A 26,660-nucleotide genomic window follows, 5' to 3' on the forward strand; every position below is an offset into this window, starting at 1 on the left:
TTTGTTAACTTTATTAATCCTGCTCTTCCAAAGAGGGTTTGTCATATGCGGTAATGAAAATATGCAGTCCATCACCTGGGAGATGATATCTACTTTTCATTCACCCCAAAATATGGATGAAATCACCACATCAGTTCTCCACAATGCCAGTAAAAATGCCTCAGTGCTACACTCCCTAACTCAGAGAACTGTCTTTTTCTTTCATATTAATGCTAATGGTTTCTCTCTTAGGAATAAACACCTTTTAGTAATTTTCTCCTAAATGCAAGCACTGAAGCAATCTTCGTTGTTAACTAGCTCTAAAACCCCCAACTGCATTTGGTTTATCGTGCACTGTATAAAACTTTTCCCCCCTCCTCATTGGTGTGCAAGAAAGAATAAAGCCAATTTTCACCTTTTATCACAAATGCATCATAAATGGTAAAGAATTAATAGCTCGCTAATTACATTTTAGTAAACAGCAGAGGAAAAGAAAAAGACAACAACCCACTAGTAAAGAGGTAATGACTGCAGTTGCAAGCAAGGGCTCGCCAGGGATTCAGATAAGCTCTTGTCAGCTTACATGAGCATTGCAGACTTGCCATCTTCCCCAGTGAGGCTTGTGCAGCCTTGCAGAAGTGAAGCAGGAGGCTACGGAGTGGAGTCAGACACCTCATTGCTCTGATAAATGACTGCAAATGATATTCTGGCTTGCATATATATTCTCTCATGATGAGTTCCGTAACAAGTGTGCTTACCTTAAAAATTCCATGGCATAGGTATTTCTCTCCCCTCCCCTGTGCCCTACTCATCACCAGAGATATAATTTGAAGTAAGAATCTGAAGGGAGGGGGGGGGGGAAAGAAGCAAACAACCTGCAGGGTGGCTTTTTTAGACTTTTGTAGCATTTAATCAATTGTGTGCTCATTTCTGCCACTGAAATTTAGCTCAGTGTTTATCTGAGGGATGTGCTCCCTGGGGACTACATAAATCATCACCAGTACGAATGCAAAATAGCTATGTTATAGCTGCACTGATTTTGTATTGCTTACAATATTAAAATCTGGTATGACTCCGTGACACAAAAGGACTGAGTCGTCACATCCCCGTGACTTCCAGCATGAAGGAGATCCCACAGTTCTTTTTTCTTTGCATTTGCACTAAGGTTTCTGGTGCAGGTGAGATGACTAGGTAGCATTACATGCACGGACATAGTCACTGGATTGGCATCTCTACAGTCCTGCAACACTGCTCTCAGTGGCCTTCTGGGGACTTGTGGGAATAGAGCCTTAGCTGAAACAGCAGGAATGTGTGTCACCACGGCTGTGAGCAGTTCACAAATGTCTCTAAGGTACCTTCACATGAAATGCAGCTGTCCCACGCTAAGAGATGTTCAGTGGGACCAATTCTTCTCTAACAATTCACACAAATGTCTAACTTTCTAAGGAGCTGATCATCACTTCATACATCCAACATAGACTGAAGATTTCATCCAGATCCATTACTATGACATCTAGGCTTTAAAGTAAATCAGGAATAGTTTTACTGAAGCTAATTCACTTCTGGTGGGGTAAATGACACCCATTTTCAGATCCATAGCCTCTGTGTCTGCCTCTAAAATAGGGGAATAGTTTTCATTTCTTTAGAAAAAAGCCGTGAGGACAAAGAGAGAGCTCCAAAACTGTAAGTCATGAGGTATCTAGGTTAGATCAATAGATCCTGAAAGATGCCGAGTAGCTTCTGAGATATGCCAAGACTGTCCAACACAAGGACACAACTCATCTGCAATTCTGAAAGCTAGTGGAGTCTGACTTCTTCAGCTTGCTTCAAGGTGTTAGTCAGGTACCCCACTGTAAGTAAGAGAAGATCTCTTCTTACTCAGATTGGTTTTTTTACACAGAAGATTTCACAGAAATCTTACATACAGAAGATCCTCTTACACAGAAGATTTCTTACACAGATACAGCTGACGCAGCTACTGCTAAGCTTTTGGTTTTTGTCTTTTTAAAATAAAAGATTGCTCCCTGGCATGGTTTGTTTCATATCATCCTGCTGCTCTGATAATGACATGGAACTCCCGTGGCAACAATATATTCTCCTCAGCCATTAGGCACAAAATAAAAACAGGCACAAAAATCTATGCAAGCTAAGCAAGCTTTCTCTTATGGAAGTAAGAAAAATACATATCCGAAATATATCCAGTTTAAAAAAAGAAAACAGAAAATGTTCCATATTTTCACTAATTATTTTCTTGAATTTCTCCTTTGCTCTTCATTTCCTCTTTTAAAAATCTGGATGGATGCAATACCATTCCTAAGATTATAAAGGAGAGGTGACAAGCAATGGAGTTCAAAACTTACTGAGGTTTACTTTTTCTGGGGTTTTTTTTTGGGGGGGGGGGTTGGGGGGGGGGGACGACACGACACACGGACGGACACAGACATGCCACTTCCAGATTCTGGGGCAAAACTATTGGAACCTCAGCTGTGAAAGATGTCTTTTGTTTTTAGGCTTTTCCAGCCCCCTCTTGCTAGCGTGAAATGAAAATAACATCTTTAGAAAGCCTCTTCCAGCCAAATATCTCATGCAGTTTTGCAATTCAAAGGTTTGGATGAATCAGATAAGACTATGTAACTTTTTGCTCTCTTCTTTTCTTTTTTTCTGGAGACACCACCATTCAATGTATTGGTAGAGTAGCCAGCAGCTACAGAATAGCATAAAAGACAAATAAGTTCTGAAAATTACGGTTCTTCGCGACAATCCACTTTTCCTGAGAAGCATTAACACCCCGCTCTGCAAAAGACCCTTCTCTTGGTCATTTGTCATTGTCAGGTCAGATGGCACCAGGTGGTGCTGTTACACATGCTTGTTTCCTCAGAATACAAGCCAAGTTTTTAGTCCTGGAAATACCTTTTTGATGTGAATTTTGTGAAAATTGATACAAGTAGAAAACAGGTTTCTGTCCACTGGAGTCCCTGGTCTCTGTACAGCTGCTTGGTAACAAGTAGCTTTTGATAGACGAAAGCTCTGTAAAATGGAATTCCCAGTGAGATTATCTAGGACAGTTGCATATATATAAAGAAATCAGGACATACTTAGAGCATGTCCAACATCTTCTGGAAGTAACTTCGAAGGGCTTCAGTGCCCTTCAATAGTGGAAAGAAAAAGTATACAATACAGTTTGTAATGTTAGAAGAAAAGGCAAATTTACATAATCATAGTCTTGTGGAGGACCTGGATGAGGTTTAATCATATGGGATGTGTTTATATAGGTGTTTTCCATACAATGTACACCAGGACACAAAAACACCCCAAGGAAATACTACAAGGAAAGACCTGGAAAGAAGAAAAAAGGATTTTGCTACTTTTATCAGAATTTGTAATAAAGTATTTTCTTCTTTTAAATGTTCTTATTTTATTAAAAAAGTCATAAATCATTCAGCAGTATCACTGTATATTTATCTATTTTTGGAAGTTATTAGTTAAAGAAAGACAAAGAACAGCAAGAGAGAAAGCATTTCACGAGAAAAAGAAGAATTTATTGAAAAAGAGCAGACAACACTGGAAAGTATTCTTCCACCTGCAATACGGAACCACTAGCATTGACTTTACTGAAGTGGAATGGTAGCGAGGGGCAGGACATCAGTATCGCTAGACTCAATAAACCCTGATGTTCACCCTAAATGCCTGCTCCCTGCAACATCTTATTGCACCTGTTTGTCAGAAAGATAAATGCAGACCTAGAAATACAAACTGATTCATCCTTTATTGCACCATGATTCATTCATTGACAGGGACGGGAAAGGAAGTTGGGAATCTTAGTTGCTAGTTGCCTGTTCTTGCTAAACTAATATACTCTTTTTCTGACGGTATATGCCTAGATCTTTTCTGACTGAAGCCAAAGAATATTTTGCCCGTAATCTGAAGGAAATTGGAGTCAGGTCTGCAATTTCATCTATGATTTACTGGAACTGTTTTTTCACTCAATATCTGTGCCAAATAAATGTTTCTTCAAAATCTGTCCATTCCCAAATAAAATGACTTGGTCATGGGAGAGATTTTAGTTCTTCCTAGAAAGTACAGAACAGCTTGTCTTGAGAATCCACCAAATTTTCAGTGCTTTGGTTTGACTTTCTAAGTATGTCATCATCAGCCTGTGAAACAACAACATATAAAGAAAATAAAATTAATGTTCTTCAGCTAATACACTGTTAATGGTTACTACTTAGCTCACTACCACTATGCTTTAAAAATAAAATGGATTTCATTTACTCACCACAGTACCTAGCAGAAAGTGCACTAAAATTATTTTCCCCTTAAAAGAACATGCTGTAAAGGCCCATTAAAATATAATTACTGCCAAAAAGGCATTTTACATTTCCTTGAGATAAGCTGCAGTAGTGTAGTTTGAAATTCGACTTCCATTGATTCAGGATTAGAGCAGCATGTTTAGATAATAAGCAGAAGGATCTCAGATAACAGTCTGAGTGAGTCATCGGACTATAGTGTTTAGTCTGAGAAAGTGTGTTTATCTGAAGGGCTCTTGGGACTAATATGGTTCCTCTTCAAAGCTTGAAGCAGGGGGCAAAAATCATAGTCCTGGAGGTTGGCAGGATAAACATGTCCTGTGATTTGCTAGCAATTTGAGAGATGGATTTCACTACAGAGTGCACTGCTGTTGTCAGGTTGAAAAGTGTCTGCCTGGAAATGAATTCATGTGCACACAGCTCCAGACAAAGGAAAATCTCCCTGAAATGGCATGCCATCACATTTTAAGGCCAATTTTTCAAGTCTCTGACTCACACCTGGGAAATATACTGGTGCACTAAGTTTATCATAAAAAGCTCACATTTTAACACGCAAAAATTGGTGCAATAATCTTGAAATGTACTGTCTTACTGACAGGTACAGAAACCCATTTTTCTGCATATTTGCCTGCTTCGTGTCTGAAAACAATTTTGCCTTTTCTACATAGGGTCATCTCAGATTGTTTTTCAGTGAAGGGAACTCTGATGCTCTTTTAACATTCGGCGTGAGGTCCGAACAGGGAGGTTGGGTAACGTGTCATCAGGAGGAAAGCTGTGACAAGAATAAAAGCTCCTGTGTCAGTCAACAGTTTATAAATACAGCAGGAGAGATAACTGCTATGTATGCTCCACGAGGAGGAATTCAAACTGGGCTCCAGAAGTAGCAACATATTTTTAAGTTAGAAGAGAGAGTGAGAAAGCGTAAATGAGTGAACAGAAGGTTTCTATAACTCTGTGTGGAGGCTTTTTGTGCACGGTTGGAGCAGTTGGGGGTTGTCACTCTCTGCGAACAATTGTGAAGGGAACTGAACACAGAATAAAGGACTTGAGGTCTGAATGTCCTTTCATTTGCACCCACAAGTTTCCTGGAAATCGAAGAGTTTACACCGGTTTATATCAAACATTTGTAAAAGCAAATACGATTTATGACACGTTGGCTAAGAAAAGGGAAATCCCAGAACTACGTCCCCCCCAACACCTCTCCCAACCTTAAGGGACAGAGAGAGGCACATGGGTGAATTTCAAGGGAGAGTTACTCAAAAAATGTCCCATGAACATGGCTGAACAAGGAAGCTCAAGCTATCTTTATGGATAATAGTTTGCATTTGCAGATTTCCATTAAGGTTTTATTATTTACTCCACATGTCAACTTGTAGCTAGCCTAGAGGGTTAAAAGCTAACTAAACAAAATTCCTCCTGAGGCTCAATCTCACATTTACTCTCTGTTTTTATTTGCTTTTTGGTTTTGTTCTAATTGAAATGTAGATGCAAAAAGAAACCTTTTGGTTTAAGAAATGAACTTCTAGTTAAAGAAGAGCAAAAGGCATCATTGATAGCTTCTTCTAGCAGAAAATGTGAGGCTAAGGATACATGTCTTCTCGATTCAGTTGTGCCATTGAAAAAGAAAACCAACATCAATTTTTTGTTGCTTTCCTTCTAGCTGCGTGCCACGTTTTCAAGCCCTGTGGTAGGAACTGCTCAAGTAAGTGCTGTTCATGACAATTCGGCTACGAGCAGCTACGTCAGCAATACCTGCTCTTGAAACTCTCAGAGGTAAACATAACCTTATTCAGTCTGAAGATGACTGCGGTGAGTAAAGACAGGCAACTGCTCTGGCAGATGTAGCGGGTGGTGAAAAGCAGGGGTAGTGAGTTCAGCGAAGCATAACTACTTCCACTAGCCCTACATACATTAAGAATGTGCCTCCTGTTGTATTTTCAGTGGAAAAACGGTATTGGAAGAGCACTAGAGGACAATTGATGATGTAGAAAATAAGTATCCAGAGTTCGTGGAACATCAGTCTGCTTCCTGAGAGGAGCAATCTGTCGTATTTAATGGTGTCTATGTATATGCATGAGAAGAGGAAGACCAATAACTAGATGAGCAATACTAATAGTTTATTCATGTTTCTGGTTTTCACTTTGTTTGAATGTTTTTTAACTTCAGAAAGCTGAGAACCAGAAATGCATTTGTGAAGCACCATCTATGTTTTTGGTGCTCCAAACTGTATCTATCAGCTAAAATATCAAAGATTTTTATCCAGTCTCAGGTATGAAATCAGATGTGGATCTTTAACTCTGGACTTGAAAATAAAGAACTATATTTGGTCAGTGTTGAAGTGTTCAATTAGTGCATAGGTACGGCAGGGAAAGGAGAAGCATATTTCTGAAACATATTCTCTAGAACAACAAAATACATTAACTTCAGTGGGTTTCTCTATTGACCTCTTGTGTTTCCCAAATAGGGAAGAATTACAATTTTAGCTCCTCGATCTTCTGAAGTGATTAAAGTCATTATTCAAAGTTGATGATGAAGTATTTATGGCTGCAAGGACACCCAGAGAGAAATGAGAGTTCCACTACATGATTTAGAAGCTGTAACACCATCTCTGCTTTAACATGAAACCCATCGAGGTACCACCACAGCACACCATCATCAATATAACTGGGCGCTTTGGATTTTTACCTTGAGTCACCAAAGTCACAGTAGGATTTCAGTTTGAACTTCAGTGAGAGTAACATTAAGCCCTCTGTGAGGAAAGAGTCTATTTTAGCTGTTGACTTCAACGGGAGTTAGATTAGGTCTTGATTTATTCTGGAGCCGTGTAGAGCAGACAGAGAGGCAACAAATTCAAAGACATCTGCAAAGACAAGCAGCTAAATCTAGGATACTTAGAATGGGCAGTTTCTGAAGAATAGGGGTGCAGGAAAGTGGGAAGGGCTTCCTAGCACAGCTACACTGAGACACGTTTCAGTGATGACAGTCTGCACTGGAAAAATGGGGAATTTAAAGCAGAGATTTTCTCCTAGCAATTCAACTTGGATCTTGAGGTCGAATAGCTACGCCCAGGCTGTACAATGTCCTGGGCTGATGTATCTGCAGAGTGTGGTGCTACTGCCACAGGTCTCTGCTTGCTCCGAAACCTCTGCACCACATTTCATTACGTGGTCATTACATGCCATGGGCCTCTAATATTATGGATATTTTGGTCCCTTCTTGAAACAAAACTTAAAGCTCTCCAGCCTTTCTCTACTATTATTCTCACCAGCTTTCACTGTTTGCATTATTCTGGTTTCTTTTCTTACCTCAGAACTGTCAGTTCTGCTAAAAAACATAACATTGGCAATAAATCCCCCCCCAATCAAAAAAAAGGGTTTGTTCTAGCTTTTTTATATGATCAAAAATCAAAAATCATGTAAAAATTGTACAGTTTTGTGGGGAATTTTTCCTAAAAAGCGAACATGACTGAGAAAACATGAGCTTTGTTTAAATTGGAAAACATAATATTTTCAGCTACTTAAAAGGCCAGTGCATAGGGATATTTTTTCCTTTTTGCTGAATCTAAAAAAAATTTTCAAAGAGATTGAAGATTGCGCTCCAATTTTTTTTTTTTATTTTAAAAGAAGCTGACAGAAAATGAAATACCATTTAAAAAATACTTGTTCTAATTAAAAAAAAACAAAAGAAAAAGTAGAGGCTTTGATTTTGGTGGGGGCTTAGGAAGAGAAGGAAACTCTTAATATCTGATTCTATCATTTTTTTAATCAACAACACAAACTTTTATGTTTCTAATAACAAAAACAAATGGAAAAAAATCAAAGTAGAAGAAATTATTCCTCTTGGTTTTTACAACATATTTCTCCCCAGCTCAAAATAAAAGCATACTATCCATTTTTGTTTCATTCATCATACCTTCTTTGCTTTGATTTTAAGCTGCTTTATTTTCTTTGTATAAATAATATTTGCACTACTGATGCAAATTTAGGATCAGGTAGCTCATCTTCTCCGCACAGGTTTGTAAGCAGGAGCACAACACAAGCTGTTCTGTACCTACTGCACCCTCTTCTATGGTTTGCAGAGTTTAACTCCTGCACTCTCTTAGAGTCTCCACAGCAAATTAGGAACACACCTGTGAAGATGAATAAATAGCACTTTGCTCCTCTTTCGATTAGCAAAAAGCTGGACACATAAACTCTGATTCGTCATTTCTTTTCAGCTCTGGGTAAGAAAGGATTTTACTTTTTAGCATTTTAACTCTCCAACATAGGACTAAAGGGAATTTAGGAGTAGAATGAAGTAGATGTAGACAGTGAACTAGATTAAAGGATAACACAGGAGATCCTTAACACATAAAGCCTTAAAAGACTAAACAGTTGGAGATATAATTACTCTAATGACTGTGTACTAATGACGATATAAGGCTGAAGTTACTGGTCTCAGACTTCCTGAGTGAGGAAAGAAGATGTTGCTTCCTCTTCTCCAAAAGTACAGATATTTTTAGACATATTGAGTGGCAACTATGATGTTCCTTCTTTCCCCCAGCCAAATCACTGCTGAAGCTATGCTAGGGCTATTATGCATAAGAAACTTCTTGGGCCTGTTATAATAATAAATTCTAGGTCAATTAAATTCACGGCATTGGAGACATGCCTTGAAATTTAGCTTAAATTTTCTGGAGAATCAAACACTTTCACAGGAGACTCAGCAGCAAGTCACTGGTTAACTGCTGAGACTGTATAATTTTGGGTCAAGGAAGAATAATTCAGGGCATCTTTTGATTCCTGAAACTGGGTTGAGTTCACTTTGAAATTGGCCTATATTTTGTTCACATGTAAAACTCATGCCACAATCCCCTTGAACTACATTCAACTTCTATAACTTGATGCCATTCTAATTCCTGGCAGCAGTCTGCATTTCCCACCATTTGCAGTGCCCACCTAAGGTGCATTGAGAAGTCTGGGAAGCTGAGATCAAGGTTTCCAGGCTTATACTTCCTAAATCTTTTTTTGTTTGTTTGTTTTAAGGATCTACTGTCCTTGTTGATTGACTTATGCCTGTACAAGGTGCACACACACTATGGAAACTCAAGACACTATCAAAGCCTTCAAACAGAACCTGATGCACACCTCAAGAAAAGATCAATGAGCTACAACATTTTGATTAAACAATAAAAATGTTTTGAGACGGAAAGGGGATGAACTGAGTCAGGTAGAAGAAATTCTTGCATTTAACTCCTTTTGCCTTACCGTATGTGAAACTTAATTCCCTGACTGATGCTCACACATGCATATACACATTATACGTACACTGTGTGTTACTTTTGGCATTAAGATCTTTTCCTTATGGGTGAGCATCTGATGTTTAAATATAATGTGGGGAGGAGAAGAATGGTAACAAAACACTTGATCTAAAAGTAGACCAGAAGATTCCTGTAATATACAAAAAAGCAGGAATGATAAACACATAAGACAAACCGACAACAATATTTCTTCATTCCATGATTGTGATAGATGTTTCTGCATACAAAGGAAAAAGAAACAAACAGCTTTTTACCTTCTACTCAATTAAATTTGTCTGTCTCTTCTGGTCAGATTTTGAAGTTATACTACACCACTGAAGCACTCCTTTAATCTTCTCCTTTGTTAATTCCTCAATGTTATTCTGCCACTGCTCCCTTTATGTTTGAATAGAGAAGCTTGCTTCTAGCTCTGTGACCCATATATCTGAGGTTAAAATCTTTGGTTTTATCTCTGATTGAATGATTCACATTGGGAAACTACTCACCTGTCCAGCAGTGTCTAGAATGTCCAAATAGGCTGGCTCGTCATCAATTCGGACTTGAGTTTTATAGGCATCCTCTGAAAAACACAGTGCAGCATGGCTAAGCATAGGAGTGGCTCAGAGAATGGAAAATGAAGTTTGGAGTAGGCTTTTCAAAAGCTCTCCAGTCTGACCTGATGTTGCTTTCTTTCAAGTCAAAAAGACACTTTTTGAAATCCTACCATCACTGCAAAGTGTTAGCAAAAGGGAGTGATCTAGTGTCATGGTTTAACCCCAGCCGGCAACTAAGCCCCACACAGCTGCTTGCTGACTCCCCTCCGTGATGGGATGGGGGAGAGAATCAGAAGAGTAAAAGGGAGGAAACTCATGGGTTGAGATGAAGACAGTTCAATAGGGAAAGCAAAAGCCGCACACACAAGCAAAGCAAAACAAGGAATTCTTTCCCTACTTCCCATCGGCAGGCAGGTGTTCAGCCATCTCCAATAAAGCAGGGCTCCATCACGCATAACAGTGACTTGGGAAGACAAATGCCATCACTCTCAATGTCCCCCCCTTTCCTTCTTCTTCCCCCAGCTTTATATGCTGAGCATAATGTCATATGGTATGGAATATCCCTGTGGTCAGTTGGGGTCAGCTGTCCCGGCTGTGTCCCCTCCCAGCTTCTTGTGCACCCCCAGCCTCCTGGCTGGTGGGGTGGGGTGAGAAGCAGAAAAGGCCTTGACTCTGTGTCAGCACTGCTCAGCCGTAAATAAAACATCCCTGAATTACCAACACTGTTTCCAGCACAAATCCAAAACATAGCCCCATACCAGCTACTATGAAGAAAATAAACTCTATCCCAGCCAAAACCAGCACATCTAGTCTTTTCTATTACACTACCTCATAATATTAAAGAAGTAAATTTGCCTCTCTTTAAAAGGATAGCACAGAGCATAGCTGTTGTTTAAGTCACAAAGATTCAGAGGTGGTGTGCTGGTGCTATGCAGCAGAGTGGTTTTTACTTACCACAACGACACTTCCACAGAGCTTTTCCAGCAAATAGTTTCAAGCTAAAGATTGTCTAAATTACTGGGATAGTGTCCCTGTGGCTGAAGGGGGGTTCTGGCTCACATATGTCAGAGCAATTAATTAGACCTCTGTATATCTCCAGAGAGGATGCAAATGGATTTTTTAAAATAAATTCTGTAATCAGTGTCCTCACACTCATCATGGCTGGGGGTAGAGGAGGAAAAAACTGTGCTTGATGGACCATTCCCTTGGGTCATGATTTTGTCAACCTAAATTTGGAAGGAGAAAAACAAAAAAGGTGAACTACTATTTGCATAAATTGTTTTCCTCACATTTCAACTTCATTCCCCTCTCAACAGTCGTACTTTCTTCCTAAGGTTAAATGGAGCTTAGATACCAGGCCGTGTTTATACTTGAAATAGTCTTGGAAATTATCCGTGTTGTTTAATTAAACGATAATGCATAGCAGCCTGAGTGGTTTTGGTGACTGATATTATGCTTTGGCTGTTCATTGAGGCATGAAGACAAGACAAGTGCATTTAATGCATCTGAGAAGTGTCATTAATCATCACAAGCATATGGCTGACCCTGTCCAAAGACTCAATCCTGCAAGCCCTGCCTGCCAGAGACCCTCAGGACTGGGCTTTCAATAACTATTGAGATAATATTGGGATTATAATATGAGATTATATTGCAGGTAACTGGAATTCTCAGGACATTCCAAGTTGTGCCATAATACATATATTGCATCACAGGACGCTTTGTAAAAGCATGTAAAAACCTGCTTTCTACCTACACAAAGGAAAAACTAATGCATTCAGATATGAAGGATTCTGGACGGCCTTAACTCAGCCCACTCCTGTGCAGTCAGTGGCAAGCTATCTTTAATGATATAATCACAAACAGTAACTTCCATGACTCTCCTGCTTCTTTTAGGCCTTAGTTCAGCAAATTATTTAGGTACATGCCTTGCTTTAAACAAATATCTAATCCCATTGATATTAGGATGACCCAGAGGCTTAATTAATTGTATGATATATTGCCTTGCTGAGAAAGCCAGAGCACTCCAACTAGCATATGTTTCAGTCAATAGATCTCCTTCCAGGGATTGCTGAATAAGAAACTCCGTGCCAAAGAGGGACCATATAGAGTGAATTAGGCTACTTACAGTGTAAGTAATCTATTATGGCAAGACAACAATATGTGCAGTAGAATTTTTTTCTTTTTACTTTTTATCTTTTTTCTTAACTAAAAATTAAAAACAAAATATGAGAATATGTAAAATCAAATATGCTATTTCCTCCATACGAATTCTATTAATACCATAAAGTATTATTAATGTATTTCCATGCAGGTGGGTGCCCATTTGCATTACATTCATGCATACATAATTAACATATGACTTGCATAAATTTAGCTTGCACTCTTGGCTCCGCAGCTGGATACTCTGTGGTCCTATTTCTCTCTTCACTTAGACCAATGTGAGTTTTAATGCAGTAGCTTTAAAACAGTTAATGCAGAGAGACATTTGCATACTTAAATTCAACTTGGATAAAAATGAAGCTGGAACCTAGATAAATCCTGTCTTATTTGCTAAGGAAATCAATTAGGAGTTCAGAGTTAGTTATAACCAAAAGACCCACTGGCCTCCGAATATAAGTCATAGCTTTCAGTAAGTTAATGTAAAATATCTACATCTAATACCCTGCTGAGCTACTCCAGGTGTACCCCGATATCAAGCCACTGCAATCAGTAAAGTTTCAACTGTTAAAAGCTGGAGCAAGGCTATGTTTATAACCCTTTTACTTTGCAAAGATAACACTGAACGTACAAACCCATTGTGTTATTTTCATTTCTTTTTCTCAAACTACTGACCTTAAAACACTTCACAAAGATACGCCGGAATCACTGTCCCATTTTCATTCTTAATATATGCTAACGTCTTCTGTTGGTGGTAGTGAAATGTATTCTGTTGAGCATTGACCAAGCTCATGAATCTAAATGGTTTCCTAGGCAATTGTATTTGGAAGATACTTTTTACTTGTAGGATTTACCTTTGCCCCAAGAAACGTAGAGATGAAACAGGAAGGAGATATGACTTTCCTTTGTAATATTCTCTGTCTACATATGTGCAAAAAGCAAGATAGTACAGCTAATTTAGAAAAGCTTAAAAATATCCTCAACTGGGGTGTGATAAGCAGGGGTATTCTCAACCTGTAGTTGAATGGAAAATAGATGGGAGATTTAAAGCCTACTTTTCTTTTAAGAGGAAGTCCTCTTAAAAGCACTCATTTCAGTGGAAGTCCTAAGCCCACACTGATCAAGGGAATTGCTCTCTTGAGCAGACACCCTCATACCAGAGATCAGATCGTAGCACCCACTTATGACCTATCAGCTTCTTAATGCTCAAACACAACCAGGCTTTTGAGAGGCACTGTCTTTCCATTCACCCTGTGTATTCACTGATCTCCTGGGCTACTAGGACAATGACTTTTTCCAGCACAGGAGGTAGAAGGAAGACACATAAATCAAAACCCATGTTTCCCATCTCATGGCATATGGACCAAGAAGACAAGCTAAGAGTGGAAGAGCTGTACCATTTAGTTCTCGTCTACAATTAACGCTTTTAAACTGGGATTTCATCTCAGGAAGTAATGGAAATAGAGGTGAGTGAGGGATTACGTAGACAAACATCTTGATTTTACTCAGTTGGACTACAGGGCAGAGGCATTAACCTGGAAAGAAACAATCTCCTAGAGATCAAGAGTTGGATATGTCTGTGTGGCGGACCCAGTTAACACATTTTTGTTTTATTAGTAGCTATAATGCTAAGTAGAAACCCTGGTGTCTTCGCATGCTTCCTAAAGGATTTCAGAAGGGGCTACTACATGGCTAGTCTTTTTAGTCCAGGCAACATAGTACACATTATGGTCACATTCAGGAAACAGAAACCCTGAGATCTGAGAGGAACATGCTGTTTACACGTCGACTGGGAAGAACAGAAGTGAAGATGTTCCACTGAAATAGCATCTGAGTGTATATAAAACAAAGCAGGAAAGTCTTCATCAGGAGCACTAGCAAATTCACTGTCCAATCTCCTCTCTTTAAAAATTATTCACATTATTACAGATGCTGTCTGGTATATTTACACTATTTACAATGTTTGAGTACATTACATTTTCTTTCACCTAATTAATTTATAATACTAATATAATGCTCCCTTTAAAGTTAATTGGGAGCTGCTAAGCCACGTGTCTCTGGACTTTACGTCCCACAGCTCTAAGGAGTGATATTTATTAAAAGGCCAAACTCCAGCTGCTGTTTCAGTAAAGCATTAAGATAATGTACAAAAAAGAGACAAGAATAATAATCAGACACCAGATAATAAATCAGAAAATAACTATATTTCTTATAGTAAGTTCAGTATTAGTATTTTTCTGTGAGGCTAACTGTAAGGTCCCAGCTTTTGATTTACGTAAAATGCAGCTGAAAGATAGGGTATTATAAGAAAAAACCTGTGGATGGAGTTTATTGATATTGCTGTGAGATATAACCATGATTCAAACACAGACTGCAAGAATGAGCATTTTGTAGGGTACCAAAGAGAAAAATGAAATAAAAACTCCTGCATCCTTACGATCTGTATAATACGTGAATATATGAATAAATCAACTGGATAGTTAAAATATCTGGTAAAACTTATTTTTTAAAGAGAATTATTCTCTTTGTCTTTTTCCATGTAGAATATGGACGTCTTTAAGAATTTTATTTCCTACAAACATTAAAAATAAAAATGTAAATAGAATAAAATTTCAGCTTAAAAAATTATACTACTTGGCTTGAATTATTACTGACCATTTACTGTTTTCCAGGGTGGGGAAAAAACAAATAGAGATCCAATTGTTTTCTGTATGGCACCTATTCTTTTTTATTATTAATTCTTTCCTGCTTTAGTGAATATCTCATTTAAACCAAGAAAAAATATTTTTTCAAAAGGCATTTTTTAACTTTTTTTCTTAATTGTTTGATTGTCCTCTGCAGCACTACGAAAGAAAAAAAAAATTCTTCCTTAAGCCTTTTGTTATCTGGCTTTTTTTTGTAAAATGAATACATCCTCTTTTTTCAGCTTTCCTTTTTTATAGGACATCGTTCTGGAGACAGAAGTACAATAATTAATGCAAGGTTATGTTGCGATCAGTTATCTTAGCACTGGAGAAGCCAGATTCATAAAAAATATATCAAAGCACTTTTTCAGCTATGAGCAGGTAACTGCTTCATGACAAATAGATTTGGATGGTGTACAATTTAAAGGGGAGTTGGAATGGGCTTTTCATCTGCCTTACAGACATGTTCCAGTCCCTGAAATATAGGTCAGCTGCTTCTTTCTTCCATTTGTTAATTCTGCTTGTATTCCTTCTAAACAAATAGTCTCTCTTCTTCCGTCTTATACACTATCAATGGCAGTTAAAACCAATCAGATTCTCACATACATAGATGAGCCAAAAGTTATTTTATTTGGCTAAGGAGGTGCCAAACCAGCAGAAGGAAGTCCCAGCTCAGTCAGCCACACCTGGAGTTCTGCCTCTTGTTGTTCTCCCTGTGTGCCAAAGAGACAGCAGGAGACCCAGCTCTTGGTGTGCTCAGATTGTCTGCTACATACACATTTTAATCCAGAGATGCTCCTGAATGGAGGACGGTCATGAGTCTTTGGCTGGATGAGCGCTGTTTCTATTTACAACAAGGAATTTTTAAATAAAAAGAGAGTGGATGAACAGGGGCTTAAACCACTGTACCAACTATGACATGTAAACTCCTTCTATTTGAGATAAAAATATGCATGTCATAGGAATTGCCCATCAAAATACATTGGTCTTACAATTTCCCTTAGCATATAATTATTTTCCTGGTGTATGAGTGGTTTACAATTTGGGTGAGCATTGCTATCAGCATTTTGCAGACAAGGACACCAAGTCACAGAGGTTGCCTTCCTATGAGCTATGCGCACATGATAAGCAATGAATGGCTTAGAATAGTAGAACTAGACAGTTTTGATTGCCTTCCATTCTGTAAATACTCACGTAGATAGCAGTATCCTTTAAAATAAGGCAAGTAGGAAAATTAGTGCTAGACTAGTAGCTAGGATACTTAAATATCCCATTTCCAGTTCTGTCTAGTGTTACATAATTCTACTTTGTAACAGCAATTAAGAATACTTCAGGTTATTCTTGCAAGTGCTGCTGCTTTTTATTTCTCAGCATTGAACTGCGTTTGCCATTATGCTGTCACTTGTTTAGCTTTGTCAGGTCTTTGTCAGATCTTTCAGGTTTTGCTCAGTTTTATGGTAACAGCACAAGTTGCCTGCTCCTGCCTATACAAGTGATGGTAACAGCCAACATCATTCCAGGCAGAAGAATCTTGATGATGGTTTGCAGAACAGAGAAAAAAATGACCACTGCTTTTCCAAACTCACAGATATAAACTCTTCCTTCAGTAACCGCACACTTTGAACATCTCTGCTGTTTCTATGAAAGAGAAGCAGGTAAGTAATGCAGTATTTAATGCAGATAGTACCTCTCTGCTAGCCTTATTCTTATAAAAAGACTGCAGTGTAGGCCTTGAGAAAATTAAAATAATCTGAGAAAAACCAAAGTATTAGTCATGTTAAGTGCTTATCGTAAAAGGAATTCATACATTTATTCATTATACATTCAGTTGCATGATGAGAAACACAGCACTTTCTATCTTTCGGTTTTCATTTTAGCATTCAAATTACCATAAACATATTTCCAGATAAGATATTAAACCAAGGTCTTGGCCACATATGTCTTCAGAAAAGATTCTGTAACGTTGTTTTCAAATGGCTTTGCTAAATTCAAATGCATATTACTGTTGTACATTCCAACTCTCCTTATTAATTTCAATTGAAGATGCAATTCTTCGTTTCTTTTATTTAGCCTTTGTTCAGCGTTATGACACGCTGTTAACCAACTACTATGCTCTGTTTTAGAGGTTCCTGTATCTTCAGTGGCACATAAAAACAAATCCTTGAGCGTTCATAAGATAATTCATGATTTCAAGGGGTAAAGTTGCAAACAGAAAAACAAAGTACTTCTATTCTCTAAGTCTGAAAACAAAAGAGCAGAATAACTCATAACTTTTAGCTGATTTTGTCCTCCTGAAATAAGCACTGCTAGTATCTTCCCTGGAAAGCAGAAGCATAACTAGACTATGCCCAGATCCTCAAATAAACCTCTGCACTTAATCCTACTACCATCAATTAAAAGTGGTGCCTAAATACCTGGAGGGGGACAGGGCCTAAATTACCTGAGGAGCATCCAGAATTGCTGCGGCATACTAAAGATTTGAGTTTAGGCCCAGTAGGTCCCATGCAGCCTGACTATTTGTTATTAGTAGTTTTCAACTGAGCCATCTTCATTGTCATACTCTCCTCTCACTCCTTTAACTTCGGCTCTGGCTGGCATTGACCGTACTCTGTCTGCATCTGGTTACAATAACAAAACTAAAAGCTTCCTCAGCCTAATGGGCGTTCTGTTTGGTTCTCACCTCACCGCAGTGCTCCTCTTTTAATGCCGTTCTGTATCTGTCTTAAAACAGCTGCTCTCAAATTAAGTTTCTCCCTCTTGTTGGGCTGCCTAATGTTTCAGATCTGTGCTCTGCAGGGCAGGACTGATAACACATAGCTGCTGAAGGAGCCTGATTGATTTTCAGCCTTGGGTACTTACATGGCAGCTTTCTCGGTGACCTGAAACGCACTCAGTGCCTTCCAAATTGGGAAATGGGTTATCCATTGCACTTTCTGTCTTCCTTTTTTTTTTTTTTTTTTTTTTTTTTGCAGTTGTACCTATAGATATGTACAAGCACCTCTTCTTCAATGTCAGCTTGCAGTTTCATTACTGTGGGACCCTTTCACTCTCTGCTGAAAAGCAGGGGAAGCAAAAGCAACTTAATCTCACTTAGTCTGCGGTAGGCACAAAAAAGAAGCATTATCTGTGCTCTAAAAGGTTTTGTATGAATAGGAATCTGAGTGAATTGAACTTTGAGTCAGTTCAATCTGGTTTGTCTTCTCCCTTTGGGTCCTCATTATCATGAAGTTTACTAACAAAACAGTTGGAAAAGGAGACAAACAGTTGGGCGGCTTTCAAGAAGAACCAAAATTAAGAGTGATTTTGTTGCACGAAGTGTTGCATGGGAGAGGTTTCCATCTACATGTACTCATCAAGAAGGAGACAACGCACAATGTACAACAGAAAATTCAAGGTAAAATATCCGCTTTCAAGCAAAGAAGGTAAAAAATGTAAGACCTAAGTGGCCAGCAAGGCAAACTCATTGCTACATTCTCTGGTCGTACAGCACCTTGCACACAGTCAGATCTGTGTCATCAGGGCTTAAAGTTTTTACACGGTGCAAATAAATTATAACAGTATATGTGAACATAATGCCTTCAGTCTGCATTCATGGCAGCAAATGCTCCACAGAAGTCAATCAAAGCCACCCACCATTTATAACAACACTGACTACAAGAACCACCTTCTCCACTACTACTTGCCCTCCATATAGTGAACGTTTTCACTGTTGTTTTGGATGCATCATAGTTCTTTTACTTCTGTTCCGACTCAATATTCTAATGCAACTAGTCAACAGACCCTTCTAAACTGAGTACTGATATTTATCCATTCCCATGAGGTGCTTCATTATAGGGAGATTAGACACAAACACATCTATATGATATCTGTATGTGGTTTTATGTGTTTGTGCATTGGTATGTATGTACCTGCGTATATAACCACAGAGAGGCATGGAAGACTGAGAGTATCTGAATGTGCAAGAAGAGAGTATCACAAATTAATCCCTATGTGGAATACCTGCAATGTGTAAAACTACTTACCTAGACCTGAAAAAACTCAGGACCAGGAGCAGATTGAAAATTAAACACAAAAAATGCAATACGAACGTCTTCTGCTATAGAAACATAGGCTATTTTTATACTACTACACTATATATTAGTTTTTTACTATTTGCAATATTTTATTTTCTAGTTGCAGATATGCATTTTCCCCCTTAAAATGTAATTATTAATAAAAGCAAAATGCATGTTCACAAGAGCCCATGAAAAACAGAATCGTTAAGAGTTCTGATCAAGTTCTAACTGCAATTCATATAAGCAAGGTGAAGTCTAGAAAACAATGTGACCCTCTTCCTTCTTTCCCACAGAAATCTGGATAGAGAAGCTGATTGCAGTCTTACATAACAACATATTGTGAAATGTAGGATTCCCTTGGATGTAGTATAGGTCACCTTCTATGAATGATGGGCTTCTGCAGAGAGGCTGGGATACAGCAGAGATTTGGATAAAAGACTGACAAAAACTATCTATCTGAATAATTTGGCCCAGTGCAGTAACTATCAGTCATGACGCAAATGCTGTTATTAACAAAGCCACTATTTATGATTTTAATCTGCAAACATGCACAGATGTGACTAAATTTGTATAAACAATTACAAAGGATATGACTTGCTGCCCAGAAAACTCACTCAGCTCTCCTTCAGACCTTGTACTGCAGTCCTTCAAACAGCCTAAATTTCACTTATAAAGTGTCCCACCCATATGAATAAGACTATTTGAGCGACAAGTATTTTTCTCAGAACCAGCTCTCGAAGAGAAAATACGATTTCTTACAAATGTTAGCATTTTTGCAAATCAAGGCTAAAGATAACTCAGGCAAACCTTTGCTGTAGCACTGCCTTTTCTGTTAGAAACCACTTGCAATATAGATAATGCTACTAATACTTAATAAAGGCATATCATTACTTTCTCTACTTCCAGAAAAATGTCATTTACTTCGAAGTTGTACATGAACAAAGTGAACAAAGTACTCCTGTTTAATCAAAACATGATAATTAACAGGAGTCCAAGTACCCTTATCTTGGGGAACAAGAATAGCAGGTAGCAATTTCACTACTCTTTCAAGTCTGTGATTGTGCTACTGTGTGGGAGGATCTGACAGCTACAAATTCACTTCTTGTCATTTCAGGGGGAGTAATTAACAAGTTGACTACATCTGCGTGGCTATTAGCATGGATGGTGCCTTGGATTTAGTAAGGTGTAGATGGCTGCCGGCTTCCATGAAAGAAAGGTTAATGGAGACATTTGTCCTGTGATGAAGAATTTTGAATTGAGCATGATAAATCATCCACCTCTAGGAAACTATAGCATGAGTGTCTCTTCCAACTACAAAGATCATTTAAGGAATATTTTTACAAATCACGATATAGAGAGAATAGGTAAGCAAGTCTTCCACTGGTGACCCTATTTATGGGTTGCAAGTGTCACTTCAGCTCCTTCTAATTTCATGATCCTAATCATAATTATCATCACTGTATGTGGGTCGTGATACCTATAACAGAGCCACTGGGCTAAAGCCACAGAATGACTTAGCTGTTCACTCCAACTTCGGTCACCTAACTCCCAGGACCTTTGAATCTCCTCAGTTGCCACGTAACATGACATTCCCCTCTGCTTTAGCCGTAAGAACCTAGGCTTTCTTTATAGTATTTCACATTTGAGCGCATTATTCATCTGACTAACTTGAGATGCAGATGTTAGGGTGAGATGAATCATGCTCTAGAACTTCAGTACATTTATGTTATGAATTAGAAACCACAACCCGCACGTGACTTCACTGTGATTTATAGGTCTGGATAAACATATGAACTCTCCTGCCTTAACGTCACCAGCCGGATGGGCACTTTGCTCACACTTAAACCCAGTCAGGATCTATAGACTAGGAGCTGAATTCCCCAGATTATATGAGTGGCTCAATTCAATGAAACCAAGTATATGAAACTCTACTAAAAAACATATGGTAGCTAAGAACCTAAGAAGGAGATGTTGTCCCAATTTTCTATGATAGGTCAATGTTTGGAGTATCACTGTAGGCCTGAAAGGAGATCTGAAGAGCTCAGCTCTGAGAATAAGGTCTCCTGTGATAAGAAGAAGCACCCTTCAACTCCTTTTGCCACTTCAGTTTATTAGATGGATCAGTTAGAGACTTGGGGCATCAGAGCAGGGGGAAGTGAAGATTGTTGGATTGAGTCAAGTCAAAACCACCAGTTGCTGAGATAGAGGTCTTCTGCCTGTATGAAGCTGATACAAAAAAAAAAAAAAAAGCCTATTTTGTGTAGAACAGACAAAAATATTTTAACAATGGTTTCTATTCTTGGCTGACTCTTTCTAGATTCTGAATATGGTAGATATCATTACGAAAGAATGCTAATAAAATTGTTTCATCATTATCATTATTAGTAATATTACTATTATTAAAAAATATACCACAGAAATGTTTTTATATTGTCACAGTTATGAGAAAAGGCTTTTTTTTCTTTCCTAAATTTTAATCTGGCTAATCAGTGCCTAAGAATAGCCACCACAAGGTCACTCTTCTACACATTTTTTTGGTTATTTTTCTTCTCTCTATGTTTAGCAGATATACAATTAAACTCAGAGGTTTCTAGGAGGAATAGAAGGGTGTCATGGTTTAACCCCAGTCAGCAACTAAGCACCACGGAGCTGCTTCCCCTTCCCCCCTTCCAGTGGGATGGGGAGGAGGAAAAAAAAAGGTAAAACTCGTGGGTTGAAATAAGAACAGTTTAATAACTAAAGTAAAACAAAATATACTACTAACTAAGAATAATAATATTATAATAATAATAATAATAGTAATGAAAAGGAATATAACAAAAAAAGAGAAATAAACCCCAAGAAGAAAAGACAAGTGATGCACAATGCAATTGCTCACCACCCGCTGACCGATGCCCCAGCAGCGATCCGCCCCTCCCAGCCAACTCCCCCCAGTTTATATGCTGGGCATGACGTTCTATGGTATGGAATATCCCTTTGGCTAGTTTGGGTCAGCTGCCCCGGCCGTGCTCCCTCCCAGCTTCTTGCACACCTGCTTGCTGGCAGAGCATGGGAAACTGGAAAATCCTTAACTTAAGATAAGCGCTACTTAGCAACAACTAAAACATCAGTGTGTTATCAACATCATTCTCACACTAAATCCAAAACACAGCACTGTACCAGCTCCTAAGAAGAACATTAACTCTGTCCCAGCCGAAACCAGGACAAAGGGTTATATACCGTGCTTTGATCCTCCACCAACACTTTATTCAATGCAGAAGAGAAGATGGCCAAGGCAGGAATATATCTGACTTCTAACACAAAAAGAGCTAACGGAGGATAGAAAATAAGAAGTATGAACCATTAACAGTTAAGAGGTATTGGTGATTTTTTGTATGTGAACATGTAGCATAGGTCTCTCATGGCAACACACGGGAGAAACACTTTTCTCTCAGGTTCCAGCCACGGTAAGCATATGTTGGGCAGACATGTTTGAAAAATAAATAGAGTTGTTCATCTGTTTGCTTGATTTCTGAAACAAGGGAGAAAGGGAAGCCAGTTCACTGGCCAGATTATCAATTAAGATACTTCAGATTAGGTAAATGCTCCAAATGAGAATATAAAGAGTAGAGCCATAGAAAATCAGCAGTCCATCTAATCCATTTTCCTCTTTTGGAGAGTGACCAATAGCCCAAGGAATCCCACACAATGACTTTTGCTTGGCATATTTCCTCAGCTTCCAGTTACTTGCACCTCAAAGGCCCTTCTGAGCCGGAAGCAGAATCTTTGTTTTTAACAGCCCTTGATGGATATTTTTCCCTCCAGTAGTTTACCCAAATGGTTTTTGAATCCATCTACGTTTTTGGCACAGGTAATTATCACTATTCTTTTTGATAACAGAGATCAACTTGGGAAGGAATTTTGGCTCATGGGCTGGTGTCTGAGAGTGACTCTGCATGAGATGGTTGACTCGGTTTTCACATCTTGCCTGTCCCAGAAATAAAAGGATCTTTCTCGTCTTTCTTTCCCACTTATACTCCCATTTCCCCATACATTGTTCTACACTACCCCTTTTGCCACTTTTTGAGCTTGCAGAATTGTTTTTACTGAAGTGATTAAACTCACTAACCTGGTAGACAACTATTCTATGTTGGGGTGGCTTAGTTTTCTTCTGGACTACTGTTGAATCAGCTTGACAAATTGTCCGATGAATGCCAGAGAGCCAATAAGGCTGGGAGAAGGGCGGAGATGAAGAGTGGGACTTCTTCCTTTTCCACACAAATGAGTTGTTAGATTTGGCTCATCTCATTTCACAAAACTACAGTCTGTTGCAGAGCCTCCAAAGTCTGTTCCTAGCAGGTGACAGTTCATGCATCATTCCTTGTTTGTGATTTAGGGTAAAGAAATTAGCTCTACACCAGGTCTCTATACACTATCTCCTTCCCTGAGACCTCACAGTGCGCTGCAGACTCATAACTGCAGCTACTGCCTGGTACCGCTATGGCTGAAGTGAATCTGCTAGCATAGCCGCTGCGTTCAGTTTTCTTTGGGCATGAATGATGGGCACAGACAGACAACTGCATTTCCAAGACTAAATTGCAAGCCTAAACGCTCTTCAAGGTGTTCTGATTAACCTCCAGCCTTTGAGCAGGTGTTTGGTGAAATGATAAGGGAGAAAATGACAACTGTAGGAACAGCTCTCTGGGCCACGTATTCCCTAGAAAGACACAGACTGCAGTTGCTTGTCTGCTATTGTTTATATCAGAGATATTAGCAAAGGAAAATTACTAGATTAAGGACTGTTTTCCCAGTCTCTGAAAATGCTAAATGACAGCGAGCTGTCACCTGGTGTAAACAGCCCTCAAATAATTGCATGATGAGTTGCATTTGTAAGAAAATATGAATGTGACAAAGCAGTAGCAGACATTAAGTGTGTGTCCAGGATTTTAGAGGTGATTCGTCTTGAGTATGGACAGGGAAATGTAATTGGTTGCTCTCATTATTTCTTACATGAAGTCTGCAAACCATTTAGGACTGAATAATTGGCTTATCAAAGCAAAGTCCCAAGAAACAAAGTTTAACAGCAGAGCTAGAGATTATGTATCTGAGTAACATGGCATATTTAGAACGGGACCAGACTGTTTCATTAATGAGGAAAATACTGAAGTTCTCAACAGAGGAAGGAGTAAAGAATCAAAGCTCATCTTGAGCTGAGAATGCATCTAAGTTAGAGGATATAGCTCAGACCGAAATGTTGAGAGATGATCCAGCTATCATTAATCTGCTCTTTAGAGGGAAACTACCATCTTTTAAAAGAATTCTTTCCAAGAGAAATGGGACTTTTTATTTTTAATCAAATTGTTTCCATCACAGAGTGAAACATCTGCTATGATTTTCCAGTCTCCATTCTCCATGGCTTCAAATAATTTATATTTCCCTTCATGGCAGGATATAATAACAACACTAAGCAGAAGGTATTTTGTTGCCTCATTGAAATCTAAACTAACTGAGCAGCTTAGGCACTTTTTGCATTCTTAATTTCTTAATACTACTCCCTCCTTTTCTATTCATGGGTTTTTTTTTTAATCTTACAGTGGGGGCACCTATGCTGCCAGACACACGCCAATGTTGTCCTTTCTTTTGCCATCTTAACAAGGATTCTGCATGGCAAGTCTCACCGCATTTTCCTCCCTTGACTGCAGGACATCTATCCAGACACTCTGAGAGATATCATGATGATCTGTGAAGGCCCTTGTTCTGACAAGCTGTCAGGGAAGGCACTGCAATTCAGCTTCAAGCACCTACATTTAGATAGCTACAAAATATGTGTCTACATGCAAGGTAGGTATCTAAAATCCCCTTACACTTAATGGAAGTACAGACACCATTCAGTTGCCCGTTCATGACTCTTGCTGTTTGATATGCTCTCAGGAATCTTGTCTGGCTTTCATTTACTGGACTAGAAGGGCCCTGGTGTTCCATAGGTCCTATGTCACCTCCACAGGGGGTCAGACGATGACGACACAAGACCTGTGGGAGATCCAGAGCCTTCTGGATCAGGATCCTGAACCAAAGCAGGATACTGTAGGACATCTCAAATGACTCTCGAAGCCTGTGATAAGGGAAGTCAACAAAGACCTAAATCTCCACTCCTAAATCTCGAGTCCCCCAAAACTGGAACCTAGATACACAGCTCATATGTAGACATTTTAATTTAGGTGTCTGAACATGAGGCTTAGTCCTAACATAGTAGGCATAATCTTTGTTTGCTCTTCTTTGTGTATGTAAGTCAAAAAGCTTTATACCGAAAGTGAATATTAACCTCATAATGTGACGTATGATGCAGATAATACCAACAGATAGAAAAATGAAAACTCATAATAAAACACAGGTTTAAGAATATGGTTCAAATGTATACACCAGTATTCTTATATATTCTTCATTTCTCATTTTAAATAATGGTGAATATGGAACACAAACATAGGCAATTTAGCTATGTCGACACAATCAGTCTGAATACCCTTGGAGACAGTCTTGGGAGACAAATTGTACTGGTTCCAGATTATTTTATGTGACTTGCTCATCCAGTCTCAGATAAGACTAATAAATGTACGGAGAATGATGAATGAAAGGTGGTCGTGACTATTTAGCTATCGATCATAAGAATTTAAAAAAAAAATAATAATTTTGGAGCTCAAATCCAGTTGTGGCTTGTTCAGTCCAATCCAAATATTTTATCTTCTATGGAAAAATGAGAATGAGAATGAAATTAGGGATGGAGTACACACATATACATGTTTTAAATAAGAGTAGAAATTATCTAGAAACTTTCTGTACCCTAAAAATGAATTTGAATAGTACTTTGGTGGCAAGATGCCCCTCTCCTGACCTAGTAGATGTGTCCTGTCTTTGTTGTCTTTCACTCTGTCATTACTAATGAGTTTGTATTTCCCTTGCTTTATCCTTTTTCATTATTGTACCTTGAAAACAGATATAATATTCTTTATAACACAGACATTTTTTGGTACACATTATATAACCTTAGAATATTTTCAGTCACATTTTATCTTTTTTCTCAAATTCACCCATGCATTTCCACCATCTTATTAAAGATGAGTTCAAATGTGTTTTATTTGATGCGTTGGTGAATGCATTGCTTCGTTAGGAAACCTCATGGAAATTCATGTGCTTAATGCTAAAGTGCCTCCCATCCCACACCCATTTCAATTAAAGTTTGACATTGACACAGTCTTAATGCCCTCAACTGCTCATTTGACACAATCTCATGCAGTGATATCTCACCAAAACAGGAAGCTGCTTTCGCATCCCGTTTGCATTATGTATTCATTTTAAGATTAGTCACATGGTTAATGAGCATCTTGGAGGCTGTCCAGTTTGCTGCACTATGTCATGCTTCCTTTCCTGCCACTCTACTTGCATTAACTCTCCGTGATATTGCCAAAGACTGTACAGAGTGTAAATTGCTCTTATCCATTTGTTCCAGAAAATAATCACATCCACTGCCGCTTGGAAATTGTTCCCATTGTTGACTACAATTAAATACTAGATGTGCGCTGAAATAATTTCATTTTCATGAAGTGCTAACCTCTGAAATTTTGCCCATATACAGTCTAATACTAAAAGAATTTCATCCTTCCCCTCCCCAG

General features: G+C 38.6%; 1 protein-coding gene across 1 annotated transcript in view; it reads right to left on the reverse strand.

Moving 5' to 3' along the window:
* The window catches only part of RIT2 (Ras like without CAAX 2), a 180,784-nt gene that overhangs the window by 95,095 nt on the left and 59,029 nt on the right, over positions 1–26,660 (reverse strand). Inside the window, exon 3 of the mRNA XM_050913344.1 lies at positions 10,071–10,144. Coding sequence (XP_050769301.1) covers positions 10,071–10,144 — 74 coding nt within the window. The remainder of the gene's footprint in view (positions 1–10,070; positions 10,145–26,660) is intronic.

The sequence above is a fragment of the Gymnogyps californianus genome, chromosome Z, assembly GCF_018139145.2.
Source record: "Gymnogyps californianus isolate 813 chromosome Z, ASM1813914v2, whole genome shotgun sequence".
Taxonomy (NCBI): Eukaryota; Metazoa; Chordata; class Aves; order Accipitriformes; family Cathartidae; genus Gymnogyps; species Gymnogyps californianus.